Source organism: Hemicordylus capensis, chromosome 4, assembly GCF_027244095.1.
Source record: "Hemicordylus capensis ecotype Gifberg chromosome 4, rHemCap1.1.pri, whole genome shotgun sequence".
NCBI classification, from domain to species: Eukaryota; Metazoa; Chordata; class Lepidosauria; order Squamata; family Cordylidae; genus Hemicordylus; species Hemicordylus capensis.
In genome coordinates this window covers 253,780,167-253,800,247 of record NC_069660.1, presented here as the reverse complement: position 1 = coordinate 253,800,247, position 20,081 = coordinate 253,780,167, and the positions used below count along the sequence as shown (strand labels likewise).

The following is a 20,081-nucleotide window of genomic DNA, read 5'->3' as shown; positions in this document are numbered from 1 at the left end:
GGAACAGTCAGAACGTTCAGACTTGGAATGAGGTTGTTCCATTCTGTGCTCAAAACAGGCCCCCCCCCGCCACACTTTTAGGGCATTCTGTTCCAAGTTCAGAACACTTGAAATGCCCTGTTTCAAGGTGGAAAATTCTAATATTGGAACATTCTGCACATCTCTAAAAAGCACCTATAGCAGGGAAACTTGCAAGTATATTAATTAATCTGATATATAGCATATGCTTAAACAAGCTACAGGCTACCAGCCCTCTTCACAGAGCTTTACTCTCAAGAAACTAACATATCGAGATGAAAAATGAAGATTCATAGTGTTAGTACATATTTCACACCATCTAAGGAAATAATTATTTTGTATACTGCCGAATCATAAAATTTCATGACAGTTTACAATCCAACAGTCAAACACAATTTAAGACAGTTAAAATATGTATAATTAAAAACATTCACTAAAAGCCTTGTTGAGGATGTTTTTGAAGCCTTCTTGAAGACCCTTGTATCTTGACAAAGAGCACATTCCAAAGTTCAGGGGCAGCTACAGAGAAGGCCTGATGCTGAGGAACAATAAGCAAGCTCCTTCTTTTTCAGCATCAAAGAGCTACCCTGTCCTGTAGGTTTCTATGGGGGGAAGGTCATACATCACAGTTACCTAGCCTATCAATATCCAAAAGGCTTCTGGAAGTTCTGGTTGGTCGTCCTGTGGATACCACCTTTGGCCAGTGATCAGTATCCATGTATAGGCTAAAATAACCACTTGACATCTCCCTTAACCCCTCGAACACACCCCACTGCAGGCATGAGTCCTGGCAGAACGGACTAAATGTTCTCAGAATTTGGAAGACTATAAATTCTTGGAACCACAAGTTTGTTAGAAGAAGAAGAAGAATTAGCAGCAGCAGCTGTCTCATTGGTCTCTCTGTGCTATCAGTAACCATAAAATGCCTTTCTTACTGTGCTACAATATCTGAATATTTTATTTACTGATCTCTATTTCAGATTATAGATTTAGATGAGGAAATATTAGGGGAAGGCAGCTGCAAACTTTCTCATTCCTATAGTAAATATAAATATCCTTCAATGATGACATGGCATAAATTTAGGGTTTAGAATTTTTATGTTCTACATTTTTCTAGGGTTTTAATTAAAAACAATTGCTTATTTTTGATACAAGTGCAATAACCCATGCTTCTCTATTTTCCAGAAAATAACACAAAATACATATTCTATAAATCTATAATAGAAATCTATAAATGCCTCTTCAGGAACATGTACATGTTTGTCTTTATCTATATAGATTAACCTATTATTATTATTATTATTATTATTATTATTATTATTATTATTATTGCTGTTGTTGCCCATTTGCACCTAAGGTAGTACCCTCGTTTGATTTACATATTGCCCCCAAGCAGACAAGCCGCAAGGACAACACTCACACAAAGAGTTGGATGAAAAGAGCCCCAACTTTATTTAAGTGTAATGAATTGTCGAACCGGATAGATGGAAAGTGAGGGCCTAACTAAGACATGAGGTCAGACTTTTAATCCTTCACTGAGCCTCCTATGAGCGACACACCCCAACTCAAATAAAGAAGCAGTGCAAGCCTGCTTCCTACTCATCTTTGCCAACTCTGAAGGTCAGGGCAACTTCTAGAGCTTCACACACACACACACACACACACACACACACACACACACACTCCCCGCAAACCACACAACCTTTGAGGTTTGTGCAGCCCTGAAATAGGCAGAATGGCCAGTTGTAGCCCCTAAGCCTCTGATTTGCCACTACACCCTTTTAAACCACCCAAGGGTGCTCACCAATACCATTCTGTCTACTCATCCACCCAGCCCGCACTGCACTTTTAAAAGTTCTAAGCCTATTTTTAAACTTACAGTTTAAATAATAAAGTGGCCAATTTCCAGGTTTCTCCTGCGATTCTGCTATTATATCACTTCCTCTTAGTTTCTCTGATGTTATATCACTCCCCCTGTGATTCTCTGGTATGGTATTACTTTTCTACCGGGTTACACAGTGAGCATGCTGGTTACTTTAGTAATAGTCAGGAGGAAACCCCAAGCCTGATCCCGACATTTTTAAGGGTCCAAAGGGCCTAGAACACTTTTCTTATGAGGCAAGACTACAACACCTGGGGCTTTTTAGTTTAGAAAAAAGACGACTGTGGGGAGACATTATAGAGGTCTATAAAATCATGCATGGTGTGGAGAAAGTGGAGAGAGAGAAATTATTTTCCCTCTCACACAACACTAGAACCAGGGGTCACTCCATGAAATTGATTGCCAGGAGGTTTAGGACCAACAAACGGAAGTACTTTTTCACACAACACGTGATCCACTTGTGGAACTCTCTGCCACAGGATGTGGTGACAGCCAACAACCTGGATGGCTTTAAGAGGGGTTTGGATGACTTCATGGAGGAGAGGTCTATCAATGGCTACTAGTCGGAGGGCTGTGGGCCACTTCCAGCCTCAAAGGCAGGATGCTTCTGAGTACCAGTTGCAGGGGAGTAATGGCAGGTGAGAGGGCACGCCCTCAACTCCTGTCTGTGGCTTCCAGCGGCATCTGGTGGGCCATTGTGCGAAACAGGATGCTGGACTAGATGGGTCTTGGGCCTGATCCAGCAGGGCTGTTCTTATGTTCTTATTCATTTAGAGTTCTAACCCATCCTCTTCTGAATCATGAGAGTGGATAGGACAGTTCTAGCATAGCTGCTAAGGATACTACTGTGCTGCTCTAACTTGACACAGAGGCTATTCCCATGATCAGGCGAAATCGGGCTAGGGGAGCCTAGCCTGATTTTGCCTGACCGTGAGAACCACCAGGCGAGCCCGGTGGCCTCCAAGCGGTTAACCCGCTTAAGTAACTCTCCCCTAAGCCCAGGTTAGTGGGGCGAGCACTCCGCTAACCCAGGCTCTATGATCATGACTTGCCGTGCTGCGGCTCCACACCACGGCAACGCACGAGTAGACCCCTGACCTGGAGGCTTAAAAGCAGCCTCTCGGCTCAGGGGTCTCTCCAGCATGCCCAGCGCACTCGCGCAGGGCATACTGGAGCTTCCGGGGGCCACGCAGCCCCCGATCCCCCCAGCCCCCACCGGCTCCATAATGGAGCCGGCAGTCATGTGGGTGGCCGGTTTGGCCACCCAGGGCAGACTGACTGCTCATCTGTGGGGAGAGGGGGCCTAGCCCACTCTCCCCGCAAACCCCATCTAGGCTCTTCTCACTGATCGTGAGAAAAGCCTCACAGACATGATGGTAAACAGACTAAAGAAAGCATTTTCAGTATATCATAAAGTTTGTGACAGAGGACAGGGGAGAAGCAATGTTGGCCCAAGCCATTAAGGCTTTATAGATCAAAACAATCTTGAATTGCACCTAAAAATATATAGATTTTTAAAAATATAAAAGTAAAATGCTAGAGCAACTATTATGGACTGAAAGTATCTAAACATCATTATTGAGGCTATATGGTCAGATTTATAAGAAGGTTTAGTGCCTAGAATACATTATTTCTGGCACTGCTGTAGACTTAAATGCATTTCGAAGTGTTGCCTCCTTTAACACTAACCCTTCTGTAAAAATATTTCTTTATCTGGTGCATATTTAGGGCATTACTACCTTCCTGTGAAGGCTTCCTCTTTAAAGGCGAGGCTTTTGATCTGTTTCATTAAGCATCTTTTCACCACAGTTGAATGATCTGTCATATTCCTGTTAGTCATGGTTGTTTGATGCTGTGATGCTTTCTGATCTGCATATTTTCAGAAATGGAGCAGATTTCCTAATGACCACTGCAGCGGATAGAAAAGCAAAATGGGCAAGGATGCCAGGATCCTGTCATACATGACAAAGAGAAGTTTCATTAGTGTCCCAACATCTAAGGTCTATTTGTGTCCCTTTCTAATCAAAATAAAGTTGTTTTAATAGCCTGTGTTTCACAACTGCATGACTTTATTACTTTATAGACATGTTCCTTGGGGTGCAAGGCAAATTCAGAGTGACTATCTAATCTACGGCAAATTTGGAGTGATTGTAAGTCCTTAGAATGGTATCAGCTTCTCATATCATATTGGTTCCAGATAACTTGGTTGTATTGTAGTTGTTTTATTTTATTGTGTCTGATAATTGTGTGTTCTTCCATTTTCCAGAAATAAAAAGGCATTGCAATATGTGTTTAGTTGGAAGCTGAATGAACACAATACTGAATTTGTCTGTATAAATGGGTGTCTCAGAGCCAGAGACAACCTCCTAGAAATATGAGTGATTAAACTTTGGAACCCCCTTCAAGGAAACCAATTAAAAAAAACAACACATGATCAATTTTATAGGCTTCTGTTTTCAGGTAATTAGTGTGCAACTATCACAGAAGTCACTCATGATTGTACTGCTCCTAAAATGTCTAATAGTTCCATATTCAGAACTGGAATGCATTTTGCTAGTGGTTTAGGATAGTATGCCAACTTGGGTGAATGTATTGTGCACAATTCTTGTTTACAGGGAAATAACATGACAAGGTAAAAAATAATAATCCTGAAATTTTGCTGTAGTTACTCATTTTCACCTTCCATACTGCAGTAATCATGTAAATACGGGTATATAATGAATGGAAGAAACTTGTGTGAGAGTATAATTTATAAAACTGAATAATCCCAAGAAATGCAGGAATTTCACATGGTAGTCATATTGGTCATGATCCAACTAAAGTTAAGCATATTTAAGACTCACTGACCAACTGAGTAATTCTTAAGTATGTGATTAACATTTTCATTGAAATGAGCAGAAAGTTAATGTTCCTAACTTTATCTGGATCATACACACTGTGATTACCCTAGTCTCTCTAGTTAAGATTTTTTTTGCGCAGAATAGTATTACATTCATCATGTGTCTCCATCACCATTTCATTCTCATTTCCTATGCTAATAGCAAATGGGCTCAGTAATGAGAGCACATTTTAATCACTGACCAGTATTGGCTCATATATTTCATTATGTCACTTCTTTTGGAGTAGTACAAAAATAGATTTTACTTCTGTGAAATAATTTTAAATGGATACTTCCAAAAGGTACGTATGATTAGACGATCTGTTGAATTTCAATAACCTAATTTTTAAAAGTAGAGAACATTTGGAATGCCAATTAATGTCTTATATATTTTTAATATCCCTTTCCTGCCTGTTTAGGGTTTATTATTTGCATGCAAAAATTGCTTTCTATTCTAGCAGGGAACAGAATATATAAAGCACGGCTTTGTGAAAAGCCTTCATTTAAAAAAGAAGAATTATGAGTAGCACTTTTTGTAAGAAAAGGAGTGTAATGATCTGTCTTCAAGTATCAGATTTCATTTTTATTTCATTGATACTGCAGTTCGACTTGGAAAATCCAATCAGTCCTTACAAATTTTTTATTGAATTTTTGCTGAAAGTCTGGGTGAGCTCACTTGATAACTAGGATTGCTCATTTTACTCATGGTGAAACATCATAGATCAGGTCATGCTATTGCTCAACTGGGTAGGTGGCTCAAGTAGCATCTACCAATTAAACTGAACATGCAGACTCATCTATGGACACCTTCATTCTGCATTACCAATTATGTCTTGAGTGGTGTTTAATAAGAGAACAATGCAGACCCTTCAGATTTATGTTAAAACACTTGCTAAAATGTCATGTATTGGTTACATTCCAAAATTTTATTTTTGGATTGGAGGTCATTTCATGCCATAGGCTTTTTAAAGAACTTAATGTTTTCTTGCAGCAGGCCCTGATTTAATGCATAATAAAACTAATGGAAAATATTGAATGTCTTTAGAAATCAGATTAATCGAATTTGGCACTATAAGTACTGCAGTATGCCAGTAAGGAATGGATACTTATTGTATACGGGAAGCATACACAATGTAGTTATTGTCACATTTACATTTCAGAGTATAAAATATGTTTTTAATGTTTAACCTATATATAGAGAGAGAGATTAATAACACTCTTTATTTTCCTTTTAATCTAGTTTTATCTGAAAAATACAAAGGTGCTGGGAAATGGACCAGCCCTCAGCCTTGTGATGGGGGTGTGTGTAGCTGTTTGCCTAGGGAACCACAAGGCAGGCCCTAATTGGTTGAGGAGAGGGGAGAAGGTGGGTGCTAGCAGACCACTGATCTGTCACCTGCCGTTGGTCTGTCACCCATCATGGGCATTGTGACACTCTATTTTAACTGTGCAGGTGCACCAGAGGGCCTTGCAGTTCTCAGAGGCCACTGAGCCAGACAGGCTCAGCAGCTGCTCCTGCTCCACCCACCGCCACAGTGGGGAGGCCTGCTAGCCTCACTCCCCACCACCCAGCCATGCACATGGCGGCGGCTAGAATATCGGTGACTCACCTCATAGTGGTGGTAGAGAAGGAGGCTTGCAGGCCTCGAGGGGCGGGGGGGGCTTGTGGCAGGGCAGTCCAGGAGCCCAGATTGCCTAGGTGTGCCACTATCTTCACCTGGATCTTGTCCCAATGCTTAATACTCCATCTACTAAAACTACCAGCAGCACTTCTCAGCCACTATATCAATAAAGGAGATTAGAGAGCATGACCGTCCGTATTACAGCTTGACTTGGATTTTACAGTCATCCCTCACCTATCGTGGGTTTCCCAATCACAGATTTGAGTATCTGCAACTGGGAAATGGTGACTGCCCTCGCGAACCATAACCTGAGTATCTGCAGTTTGGTGAGTTTTTCTAAAAATGGGTTTGGGGGGGAATTTGGGGGGTCAGGATGTCATTTCTGGGGGTCAGGGGTTGTTTTTTCTATTGTAAACTGTTTTATTCAGCCTTTTTGCAACCACAGTTCTCCTAACTCTGTTTCCTGTTGCTTTCTATGCCTTGTCTACTGTGAATTCACCAACTGCGAGTGTTTCTGGGAATGGAGGGTTGCCAGGAATGGTTGGCGGGGGATGACTGTATTGTGATTGTCAAAACGTAAGTCACCAAAAATAAAACAGAGTATCATCTATCAAATGTAGCTCTTTTTTCACCAGTCCACTCATTCACCAAAAGAGCTTCTGAGCATTCTTAGAAACAAAGGGGCAAAGGCAGTTATGAAGATACACTGCTAATAGAAATCAGGAAGAAATCTAGGGGTTTCACAGATCCTCATGCAGAACTGATAAGGAACACTCTAATAATTGAGCAATAAATCAGGTGAGCCACAAGGCAGAACCTTTGTCTTCTCCTTATGCAACCTACACACAAATGCAACAATAAGTAAAAATTAAATTAAATTAAAAAATCAAGCTTTTTAATTGTTCGTACCCTCCAACCCTCAAATAAGAAGGTTATAGGCTACAAATGTTTAAATAGTCATCCAAGCTGTACACACTATTTCTCTGTATATTATACTTCAATATGATCTATTCAATGCCTTATCTTTTCCCAAGCAAATTCTATCAAATCTCTTTTAAATCAATTCTTTTTAAACAAAAAAATCTTTAAGAAGTAGTGGTCAAATCTAAATTGGGTTTCAAAGCAGGGCATTTGCTATCAAAATAGCAGCGTTCAAAGCCAAATATACCATTGCCATAGTATGTACTGGCAGAGTCCCCTGAAGAGTGTAAAGATTTTCCAAAACACTCATTCTGGGATTGTACCAGAACTCTTAAATGTCTACTTATAACTTTTCAGATAAACCAGTTTTGAAATTTTTGAACCCCACCCCACCTTGGGTAGTCATGAAGAAATAGGAGGTGCTTAAATAAATAACCAGAGCAACAAATACCCACTAATCTTTCTGTATCGGATATTTCATTTAGGAATCTTCTGAATAATTCTATCACTAGAAAAATATGGCTTCTTATCTAAACGGATTTTAGTATGAGACGATATCTAAATAGCCTGTTCTGAAAATCCAGGTTTTTCCAATGCTCCATCTTAATTGTACAGATTGCAGTAAACTCATCTGATTACTGTTTATCTTGTAATTTCCCAATCTATTTCTTCCAAAAGTACTGCACAATAATGAATAATATATACAATTAGCAGGATTCCCTTTGCCCCTGCCTTCTGTCTTTCCCAGTCCTTTGAACCCTCACCTCTGCATGCTGCCTCACCAGCACTTCAGATCTCTGCCTCCTCCTCATCCCATCAGTCCTATTCAGCTGCAGCTCACCTCTGTAACATTCACTACATGATCTCTGATTGGCTGGGATGATTTTTCCTAAGAAAAGAACCCAGTTATAAAGAGTTGTTTTTTTTTAAAAAGCATAGAAGTTCTGAGAACCATGGGCTGTGAACAAAATATGAGGACTTGACAGAAATATTTTGTTCCCACAAAACATTACTGTTGCCCCCTGCCCTAATGAAATGTATGAGCATTCAGTGTGTTACAAAGAGATCTGAGTTGAAGATGGGTATTGCTGTAATGATTGCTGATGTCACAAAAGCCCTATTATTCCTCTGATGTAAGGGATACTAGTTCTATTGCCCTATCCATCCCTAGAGGCATGGGGTAATATGTGGGGAAAGTTCTCTTCTGTGTGAAAAGTTGCAGATTCTACAAACAGTCTTACTACTTGCTTCCATCTCAGCTTCAAGATGACACTTCTTGCCTGGACCAATGAAGTGATCCAAAAGGAGATAGTGGCTAGTCTTGAAAATGTTCTCAGACATTATTATAAGTAAATCCTACTACACATATGGCATTAGTATGTTTGATTTGGATGTGCATACATGTAAATCTTTAGGGCTCACATAAACATGCTAACCAGAACATCATATTTAGGATTAAGTAGGAATTTCCCCCAAGTTCAAAGGGTCATGATCCAGAAGTGGTGTTTGTTCTTGCCTTCCTCTTGAGTACATGGCTCTTGGCTGGCTTGCTTGAGTCATCTGGAATAAATTTGCTTTGAAGGTTTTTCATTTTTTGCATTATGCCTGCAATCTGTAGCCCACTGTGGTCTGAATTGTAGAGGCTGATCAACACAATCCAATGAGCAGTTGATCCTGCTCTTTAGCATAATTTTGATGGCTTTTTGCCCCATTATAATTCTATGATCACGAAGAAGCATTTATTACTAGTTCTACTGACATAATAATTTTTTCCTAACTAATAAATACAATGGAAAACCGGCCATTGATACATTCAGTTACATTGATTTTTTAAAATACCACACACAAACACTCTTATGCAAACAAAAAGAGATTCCTTGCAGAAATCCTCACAACATAATGGGGCTCCACTACTGTTACATATTGCAACTTGACAGACAAGTGTGGTGCTGAGAATTATTTCCTTTCTCTTCGTCTAATAAGGGCTGAAAATAATTGGTATGAATTCTTGCATAAACTGCACACAGACATGAACCATAAATTATTCATGACCTATAATACGATTATTTACTGTCCTTGTGTATGGAAGCAATCCGTATTACAGCAACACAGCTCTCCTCAACATAAATTCCAAAATGGAAGAGACAGTTCCTTGGATATTATTTTAACTGCTTAACAAGCACAGAGGGATCCATAATTTCCTTGTCTGAGTTGCCCTAAAATGCACAAATCCAAGGTTGGCTGCCTGATAACAGAGCCAGACAGTGTTCAAGTCAGAATTACCCATAGTTTCTATTCATCTCATTATGTTAAATGAGATGGGACACCTGATCCAGGAGAACAGCTGGACCAGACACTGATTTCCTTATCACCCTTATCAATACAGGGATTCTCAAACTTGTAGCCCAACAGCATGTGGGGATCCAACTCCCATCATTCCCAGACAAAATGGTTGAAGCCTGGGAATGATGGGAGTTGTGGTCCAACAGCATTTGGGGACCAAATTTAAGATACCCTGGCCTAGTACATTATCCCATTTCCCCCCAAATAGGCGAGTGTAATTCAGAAGCACAGATGGAAAAGAAATGCAGCAAGAGACTCATGATTGAGCTCAGTATTTTAGTTGGAAATAAAGGTGGACCTCCTTATCCACGGTTTCGGTATCCACGGTTTCGCACATCTGTGGTCAAGAAAATGACACCCAACCTCGGGATATGTGGAATTAAAAGCCACGTCAACCTCTCATATCCGCAGGTTGGGGGTGGCCAGAAATGACCACGGAAGTCATTTCCAGACACCACTGTATGAATCGGAGTCACAAAATGGCTCCCATTAAAAAAATCAACCCCACAATTTTTGGCCAATTTGGGGCACAGCATGACTCGGGGGAGGGGGGGAGCAGCAGAGCAAGATAAGAAGCACCCCCTCAAAATCAGGTGATTTCTGGCCGATTTCCGGCAACTTGGGGGGAGCAGCAGAGAATGCTAAGGAGCTTCCCTATCCTGAAAATGGCCAACTGGGAACCTAACCCCCATGATTCCATAGGGATAAATGCTTTTATATTTGTGGTTTCCATATCAGTGGCACAGCCGTGGAATGGAAACCCTGCAAATATCGAGGTCCACCTGTACTGAAATCCAAGGTGAGTCTGATGCAGTCCCAAGGATTGGATTTATTATTTAAAATATATATATATACAATTTTTCAACAAAAAAAGTCCAAAGTGGCTAACACAGTAGAACTTACAAAAAAATGGTTCCCTGTCCCCAAAGTACTCACAATCTTAAAATTTATATATATTACACACACACACACACACACACACACACACACACACAAGCACCAACAACTATTGGAGATATGCTATACTGAACTGAGCTGAACATGGAGAGTTGCTCTACCACTACTAAATATAAGAAAGCCACCACTTCAAAAAGATACCTTTGCTGAGTGAGTAGAAGTAGGTCTTGTTGCCATTTCATAGGAACATAGGAAGCTGCCATTTACTGAGTCAGACCATAGGTCCATCTCGCTCAGTATAGTCTACACAGACTGGCAGTGGCTTCTCCAAGTTTGCAGGCAGGAATTTCTATCAGCTCTTTCTTGGAAATGCCAGGGAAGGAACTTGGAACCTAAATGCTCTTCCCAGAGTGGCTCCATTCCCTTCTAGTCTCCCTTTCACATGCAACCAGGGCAGACCCTGCTTAGCAAAGGGGAAAAGTCATGCTTGCTACCACAAGACCAGCTCTCTTCCCTCCAAAAGTTCCATCTGCGTTGGCTGTTTTTGGGCCATTTTAGGACATTTGGGGGGCACAATGCAACTTGGGAACGCATTATGTGATCATAGATAGGTTAGAATTTGAGTCCGAATATTGTTTAAAGCATAATTTATAACAAAGTATTAACAAAAAAATCAAAGGGAAAGCAAAAATGGAATATTAATAATGTGATAGCTGTACAGGTAAAGGTAAAGTGTGCCATCAAGTTGATTTCAACTCCTGGCGCCTACAGAGTCCAGTGGTTTTCTTTGGTAAAGTACAGGAAAGGTTTGCCATTGCCTCCTCCCACGCAGTCTGAGATTATGCCTTTCAGCATCTTCCTATATTACTGCTGCCCAATATAGTAGTAGCGGGAATTTGAACCGGCAACCTTCTGCTTATTAGTTAAGCATTTCCCCGCTGCACCACTTAAGGTGGCCCTATGTACATTGGTTGAATATGATAGCTGTACAAATGGTTGAATTTGCATTTCATGATGTTCCAGTAGAATTTTTGAATAGGATGACTTATATCCACTGTTCTACTGTGGTTCTATTATTACCTCTTAGGGCAGATTCTAGATGGTGCCGCTTGGAGACTGCTGCTCTTCAAAGCAAAAGCCTTTATATGGAGTACCATAGTGCACGAGTCTGTCACCAATGCTTTTTAACATCTACTTGAAACCACTGGTGGAGATCATCAGCAGATTTGATGCAGGATGCTATCAGTATGCTGATGACACCCAAATCAATTTCTCCATGGCAGCTTCATCCAGAAATGGCATAACTTCCATAATTGTCTGTTTGCAGGCAATAATGAGCTGGATGAGGGATAACAAACTGAAGCTGAATCCAAAGAAGATGGAAGTGCTTACTGTAGGAAGTCGTAGCCCAGAAGTTAGAATAGATCTGCCTGTTCTGGATGGGTTTACCCTCTCTTGGAAAGAACATGTGTACAGTTTGGGAGTTATTTTGGATCCAAACCTCTCCCTGATAAGTCAGGTTGAGACAATAGCCGGTAGTGCTTTTCATCAGCTTTCGCTATTAGGCCAACTGCATCCTTTTCTAGAAGAAAGTGACCTTAAAACAGTGGCACACACCTCTGGCATCTCCCAGCTTGATTATTTACTCTGGCATCTCCAGGCTTAACCTCCAGGCTTGACTACTGTGATGCACTGTTGTGGAGGAACAAGGCCTGGACCTCTTGGGTGGATGATTTTTTTTTTTACTAAGCCCTTGTAAATGAATTGTATTATAATTGTATGGATATTCCTAAAACCTCATCATTATTGTAAATAGATGGTGATTATAAAATGCTTGCAAAGTCCCTGTATTAGAGAAAAGCTGGCAGGGTCAAAAGTTCATGGCTTCTGCTCAAGCAAGATTAAGTTAAAAATGATGCAATGTACTGAGTTAATTTTGGAGGGAAAGGGAGCTTTGATTTAATTGGTTGTATTTTGTAAAATGGAGGAAACTTAAGATGTACTGATTGGGTAGTTTAAAAAATGCTTAGAGAAAAATTGTGTATATATAGGAGGCTGCTTTAACAGAGAGGGTTAGAGTCTGAAGTCACAGTTGGAGTCAGAATCCAAGAGTAGAGTTTGGAAGCTATGAGAAGGAGAGTCCTGGAAAAAGTCAGACACAGAGGGAGTCCTGGAGAAAGTCAGAGTGGAGTTTTGGAAGAAAGAGTCTGAAGACAACAGTTAGAGTTGAAGCTGAAGTCAGAGTCTGCAGTTACAAGAGTCAGAGTTGAAGTTGGTGAATCAGAGTCAGAAGGACAGGAAGTAAATGTTGGGAAGCTGAAAGAACTGAGTCCCATCTAAGTGGAGTTGCTGAGGTCAGTCAAAGCTGAAAAGCTGCTAGCTCAGGCTGAGAAAATCAGTCCTGTGGCTGTAGCAAGAGAAGAACCAGGCTGGATTGAACCCCAGGCCTGTACTGTGACCAGGACAAGAGACTGCAGAAGGAAAAACCAGAGTTGCTAAAGGTGATAATCAAAAACTCTAAGTTAGGGCTCAGTAAGAGTCAGGTTAGTGGATGCATTTTTACCCACATTTGTTCCCTATGCTCTTTTGGTTGATTGGTGTTTTTTTATATATATATACTAAGCTTGTGAAGCATCTTTTGACTGAGCTAATTGTGAAGTAAAATTTATTGTTGATAGAAAAATTGCAGTTTGTGTTTCTCCACCCCATGCCTGTAGGCCTTACAACTCTTCCAAGGTTTGCTTTTGGCAACAGAGGTTTGAAAGGCTGTTGCACTAAAGCACAAAAAAGCCTAAAGCACAAAAGTCTACAGGAGAACCTCATTACTCACAAGGGCTCTGTTCCTTGCCTACTGTCATGAGTAACAGAACTGTGAGTAACGAGGCATTAGGCTTAGGGGGGTGGGGGTTAGGTTCTAGGGTGAAGGGAATTTTTTTTTCAAGTGGCAAAATGGCCCAAAATGACCTGAAACTCACTGTGGTGTGGTCCACAGGTCCCCAATGTGCCCAGGAATGCCCTTCAGAAAACGAAATGCCCCCCAAAACCGTGGGGAAAAGTCCATTTTTTAAAGGAGCCACAAAATGGATCCTCCCGGGCTCTGTGAAACAAAACGGTGGCCAGAAGTGACCTCTGCAGTTATCTCTGGCCCTCTTGGAACCACGGATATTGGAAAAGGGTCTCATTGAGACACCCTACGGCTGTGTGGGACCGCAAATAGTGGTTCCATGAACAACAAGGTTCTCCTGTACTTGGTGGCAGCGGTTAAAATTGAAATTGTCTGCAAGATCCGTGTCACGTGTTAGCAGTGGTGTGGATCCTCCACACACAGTGGCAAAGTGGTGGGATAGGTAGCTATTCCTCCACAAATGTACATTATGCTGCCTTTGTATGTAGTCCAAAAACTACAACTGGTGCAAAATACAGCAGCCAGGTTGGTCTCTGGGGTAATGTGGAGAGACCATATGACTCCTGTTTTAAAAGCACTACAGTGGCTGTCATTGTGTTTCTGGGCAAAATACAAGATGCTGGTAATTACCTATAAAGCCCCTAATGACTTGGGACCAGGGTATTTAAGAGAATGGCTTCCTCAGCATGAGCCCCATCGCCAGCTAAGATCATCAGAGGAGGTTTGCCTCTGGTTACCACTGACTTATCTGAAGGTGACTCAGCAGCGAGCCTTTTCTGTAGTTGCCCTGGGGCTGTGGAAATTAGAGCTGCACCATCTCTGAAGGCCTTCAGAAGAACGCTGAAGACACGCCTGTTTCAGTTGGGCTTTTAGCTGATTTTAAATTTTAATTTGACTGTTTTAACTGTTGATTTTAATGTTTAGGGTTTTAATGTTAACCAATTGCAAACCACCATAAGATGACTGGTTTTGGCAGTAAATAAATGTGCTATAAAAACAAACTGCACAGAAGTACAAACGTGTTTCTCAGAGTAACTTTTGTTTTATTCTGAACGCATTGTTAGTGTGCTGTATCACACTTCTAAATCTTAATTAGAGAGACTGATGAACTTTACAGGACTTGGACTCAGAAACAAGCTTTGGGGGCTTATAATGCGTGCACGCGCACACACACACAGACACGAGCATTACAAGGTTCCAACATAATCTCCAGCTCAGATTAAATTACGAGAGGGAGAGGAATTCCTGGTTTACCATCTCCCAGAATGCCCTCAAACCCCTCCCCCTTCACCTACACTTACTGGTGGCAGTGGAAGCTGCAGCAGCAGCATTCCATTAATGGTAAGAGAGAATTTGCTGTTGGGAAAACCAGCATTTTTGACCCACTGGGGCCTATGCAATGCACCAGTCAGAGGCTGGCTAGAGAGGGGAGGGAACAAAGCAGAGATCTTCCTCTGCTCTCAAAGTGCTGTTGCTGGCAACACCCCAATAAGTCCAGTCTAAAGGTGTCTGAGGAATAGCTAGCTGAGTGGGATGAATGGGGGCTGGTATGGAGGACAATAGAGAGCATAGAGGATTCAGATGTATTCAGAATCTAGTCAAGTCTTTTCCTGACAAGTCTTGGCTTATTTTTTAACCAGTCCAATGTGGGGGAGAGGGTAAATTTGTAAAGTACTTTGTCAACTAAAGTGCCATACAACAACAGCTACGAGTACTACTACAAACGCCGACACCGCCACCAACATAGCTAGAATGAAACTGTCAAGTAAAGAAAGCTCTTAATTTCTGACTGGCCCCATGGAGCACTATTGTACTGAAAGAGTGGTGAAATAAATGACACTCTACACTGCAAGACAGATGGAACTGTAATTATATTAAATAAAGGACAGCTCCTTAAACTATTTGGAGCATCCAGTAATCCTACATAAAAGTCAAGATGGACAAGTTGGAGTAATTTTTGCTTGAATAGCTACTTCATGATTGCATGCAGAAGGTTTGAAATGACAGGATTACAGACTTCATGATGGACTTGAAAGAAGCCATTTGGTTTAGAAAAATGATTCTGCATCCTCTCCCCCTCCCTTCACATCTGATTATGCAAAATAGGCAGAAGTGTTGATTTTGCAAATGATAAATCAAGACATTTCCTTGCTCTTGGGCCTTGTCTGTTCTTCACATTGTTTGCATAGTTGTGTGCACTGACACTTCATTGCACATGCCCTTTTATGTACAATATTGTGACTCAAAACACTTAATAGATAGGAAAATAGAGCTGAGAGCTACCACCTTGCTATTCAGTGTTTATTTCCGTGGGCTTTTGTTTGCTTCTTATTGTCCCTGTTAAGAACAAACCTTTACATGTTTCCAGGAGAGTGACTATCCTCCACGTCTGCTTCTCTGCTCTGCCCTTTCCTGGATGCTGCACCCTAAAACAATTTGACAGACTGAAACACAATTGCTCTTAGAAGCACAAAGCTTCATTATCTATGTTGTTTTGAAAACAGCATCCAGAGCTTCAAGTATGTCAGCAAAAGCAGGAGAAAGGAATGTTGATGCTGTTACAAGGTCAGCTTTTCGGAGACTGTGGGCAGCATTTCCTGGCACAATGCCAAATAATCACCATAGCAAACATGGCTGCTTATTGGCAATGATTTAGCTGCCTTGACAATACCAAGTCACCAGCAAAATCCAGAGAAAGGAATTATTCACTCTGCCTCAGATTCCACATGCAATCTACTGAGGCATATTTTCACTAACAATTTAAGAATGAGCACAAGAAACATGGTTCAGACTTTAAAAATAAAATGCAAGGAGCTCAGTTTATATATCTTACATTCTGCAAGTACTGAAACACATTTCTGATTACCACCAGAAATCTCTCCTAGAGCTGATTCAAGTGTCTGAAGAAACAATGGAACTTCCACAGCCCAACAACATTCTATCCCTTCTGTAGTTTTTCTCTTGATGTTTATATTAAAACAGGATTTGCAAGAGCTATATCCTAAGCAGGGGGACAGCAATTGGCCTTATTCAACCCTAGCACAACACCCCTCCAGTGGCTGTTGCTAGAGGGGTCTAACTTGTGTTTCTTTTGTGACACAAGTCCTCTTTGAGGACAGGGAACCATCTTTGCATTATTCTTTTCTACGTAAATTGATTTGAGATCTTTTTGTTGAAAAGCAAGGGCCGGGGAGGGTGCACTTATCCTTCCCTCCACTTTCCCCCCACCAGAGCTCTGTATTTTTAATGTCCTACAGGGTGGCAGCATACTTCCCTGCCACCCCGTTTGCTCCATGGCCGGAAGTGGCCAGAAGCAGCTGGCGCATGCAAAGGCTGCCTGAAGCCTAGTGTGAATAACCTCCAGGATGAATTCACAGGTGCAAACTTACCCCAAACTCCCAACGAGATCCTTAGACCCACTCCACACATAATTCGGGCTTTGTGATGCGAATTCTAGCTTATCTTGAGGTATTTCTGGATTTTTAAGATGTAAGTAGCTTAAGATTTTAAGCTACTTTTTCTGAAAACGCTGGAGCAAACAGAGAGAGGTGCTGATGTAGAATCATTACCATGATAAGAGACATGGCCTCTTCAGAAATGCAGATCTTTCTCTGCAGGGAACTCTCTCTCACACACACCCCCACTGGCTAGGAAGGAAAACAATTACACCTGCCATGTGTACTTGCCAAAACAAAAGCTGAGAGCAGAGGGGAGGGGCTGCTTCCCTCAATGCTGGGAGTGTACTTTGAAGCGGCTTCGCTCAACATTTATCCCGAAGCCTGAAGCCAAGTGTGAATAACATCCAGGCTGAAATCACAGGTGCAAACATGTGGGTGGGAAAATGGAGGGGAACTGTATCCCTCAGCTTTCAGTGAGGATGGGTAAGGTCTGGCTTGAAGTTACACCAAATTTCTAAAAACCCCACAAAAAACCACCAAAAAAACATAACGTTAACTGAAATACAAGTTCTTAGGTTACATGATCTTTAGATCCAGCTAGACTAATATCAGCTGCACTGTTTTAATTCCCAACACCAGTAATTGTTTATATCTATTTGATTCTTATACTCCATTACATTATACTCTAAGCACATTTTAAGCCTTTCCCCTACTTCAATCTGTACAATTTCAGAGACAGAGTGGGAAATAAGTATTCTTCCCACACCCAGAATACACACTTATAGTATGCAAGCATTTCTGCATAATTTTTATCCTCTTGTTCTAACTTTAATTGCAATTTGGTTGCTGAAGTACTAATCCTACTGTTCACAATAATTAAATGCTAATGCGTTAAAAGAGCATCAAGGTCAGATCACAGGTAACAAAACTTGCCTCAAGAGGTGTCACCTGCTATTCAGCTAAACATATTTAGATCTAGCCCAACAAGGTAATTTATTTTAGGTAGACCTGCAAGCTCTCCCACTTGGATCAAGACACAGTTCTTTCTAGTGCTCATCTGCCTCCCACTTTGAAATCTGATCTCTTCAAACTTTGTCTTCCTTCTGATATCACCTTCATTGACATTTCCTAAACAATACTATTGACAACTAAACTGTCTTAAGAACTCCGTGTGTGATTAGTCAAAGCAAATAGCTTTGCAAAACAACTCCAAGTCAGAACTTTTTCAGTAAATTAGCATGTATTGTTCAGCACAGCTCATAGCAAAGCACCTCTGGCAGTTATCAGCAATCTGTCACACAATTCTTTGGGTTTTTGCACTTAGTTCTTGAGATAACTTGCATAGATTGAGTCAGATCTGTTCATAAAGTCTCCTCAATTTTACTAGTCAGATATATGGTGTGGAAAAATTTCCCAGAAAAAGATCCCATACTTTATTTTTCCTTGGAGAATTCTGTTTCTAAGATTTCTATTTGGCAACTTGAAAAATGTTTAAGATACAGTGAGGGGAAATAAATATGGTCAGGGTTTTTTAAAATTGTATAAAGAGTCTGATAATATGCCAAATCAGATCACAATCTATCTAGGACATCAAGAAAATGTGTGTAGCAATTTCAAAGTAAAAAAAATAAGGCAAATTTTATGGAGAGAGGGTAATTTGTATGGGGAAATTATATTTTTAAAAAATCCAATTCAAAAATTTCCAGAAAACTCACATCTCTCATCCAAGCTGTTAAACAGCTCAGATCTAACTTTGCAGAAGCTTCCTTACCTGAGATTTGCTCCCAATAAATTAACAAGGGCTTGGGCCTACTAATAAGCCATAGACAAACCAATGTGAAGCTTCCTTAACACCTTTGCTTTTAACATGCCTTTAGGAATATTATCCACATAAATGCAAATATTAAAACACATTTACCTTATTATTTTATTATTATTTAAGTAGTTGTGGCAGCAGGATAGAACATAAAACCCTTTCAATTACACTTTTGAAAATGGACAAAAATAGCCCTCTTTAGCAGATCACACCAGAGACAATAAAAATTGGAAGTGGTGGTGTGGAAATTAATAAAGTCCTTGGAGAAGCAGCAGCTCATGTCAACCCCTAGGCCAATAGCCATGGGGGTTAGCTTTTTCCTCCTACAGATCCAAGACTGCAAGAAAGACTGCAAAAGTGGAAGGAAGCAATTCTCTTGCTATCCTTTTCACATCAGCACATTATATTATTAGTGGGATGGTGTTCCCCTTTCCACCATCTTCTCCAAATGAATTTCTGCTTCTCCTTTCTACCAGAATTAGGCTTAAGTCTTGGGCTTTTACACAGAACAATTTGGGATACTGGACCTATTGGAAATGAGTAATTGGACACTGGAGCTATTGGAATGGTATGTGCGATTGTAGAGATCAATACTTTCCCAGTGAGATAGATAGAACTGTATCTATCATCTGTTGAGCAAGAACCAGGAATTAGTAGGACTAGGAACAAAAATATATTTAAGCAAAAGATTACCAAAAGCTCTTTAAAAGTGGTGGAGTATCACTGTATTCCTGAAGAAGCTTTGTAACTGAGATTTTAAAAGCTGCTTTACATAAAGGTCCCTGTTCTATGATGGGTGTAAATAAATAGCATGGTTCCTAAATAGAGCTGCTATCAAATAAACTCTTCATTCTCGTCAAGAGGCATTTACAAAATCATCATGCCCCATTGGTGACGCGCACTCATTTAGGAGGAAGGAGGGGCGCTGGAAGGAGCTTTCCCTCGTCGTTTCTCGGCACACATTGTACGCCTGCTGCTTTAAGGTAAACGGGGGACTTCCTCCCCACAACATACAACCCTTGCCACTGCCTGCCAGTGCTGTGGCGGCACTTAAACAAAAATGGGGGGACTTCCTTCCTACTTGCCATCCCTACTACCCTCCTTGCTGCAGCGGTGTGTGTGGGGGGTAACCCCCTGCCTCTGAACCAGCCATCTACTGGTTCATGCATATCCCTAAAGCATTCAAAGAGTGATGCAAAAATTTCACTTTTTAAAACATCCTGACAGCAAATTCATCACTGTTCCAGGCTGGGCGATTGTGCCTGCTGAGCTGAACACAAGGATTTAGCTTTTGCTCTGGAAAGGCATCTATAAGCAAGATGTATTTGTGTATCTAAAAATGAAATCCAACCAGGCTTCCTTCTGGGGGGCAAAATTGCTCTTTAATTTCTATGGGAGACA

The 20,081-nt window shown here is 40.9% G+C and overlaps 1 protein-coding gene across 37 annotated transcripts in view; it reads right to left on the bottom strand.

The window, feature by feature from the left end:
• Nucleotides 1–20,081, bottom strand: part of DTNA (dystrobrevin alpha) — a 323,001-nt gene that overhangs the window by 196,325 nt on the left and 106,595 nt on the right. Inside the window, exon 1 of one of the 37 annotated variants that reach the window (XM_053243067.1) lies at nt 17,036–17,056. The exons of 35 other annotated variants lie outside the window; for them this stretch is intronic. Coding sequence is in view for 1 of the 2 variants with exons in the window: in XM_053243058.1 (XP_053099033.1) it covers nt 8,086–8,093 (8 nt within the window). In the remaining variant the exon portion in view is untranslated. Of the gene's footprint in view, nt 1–8,085; nt 8,107–17,035; nt 17,057–20,081 lie in introns of those variants that run through there. One more of the 37 variants, XM_053243058.1, reaches the window with a different exon arrangement.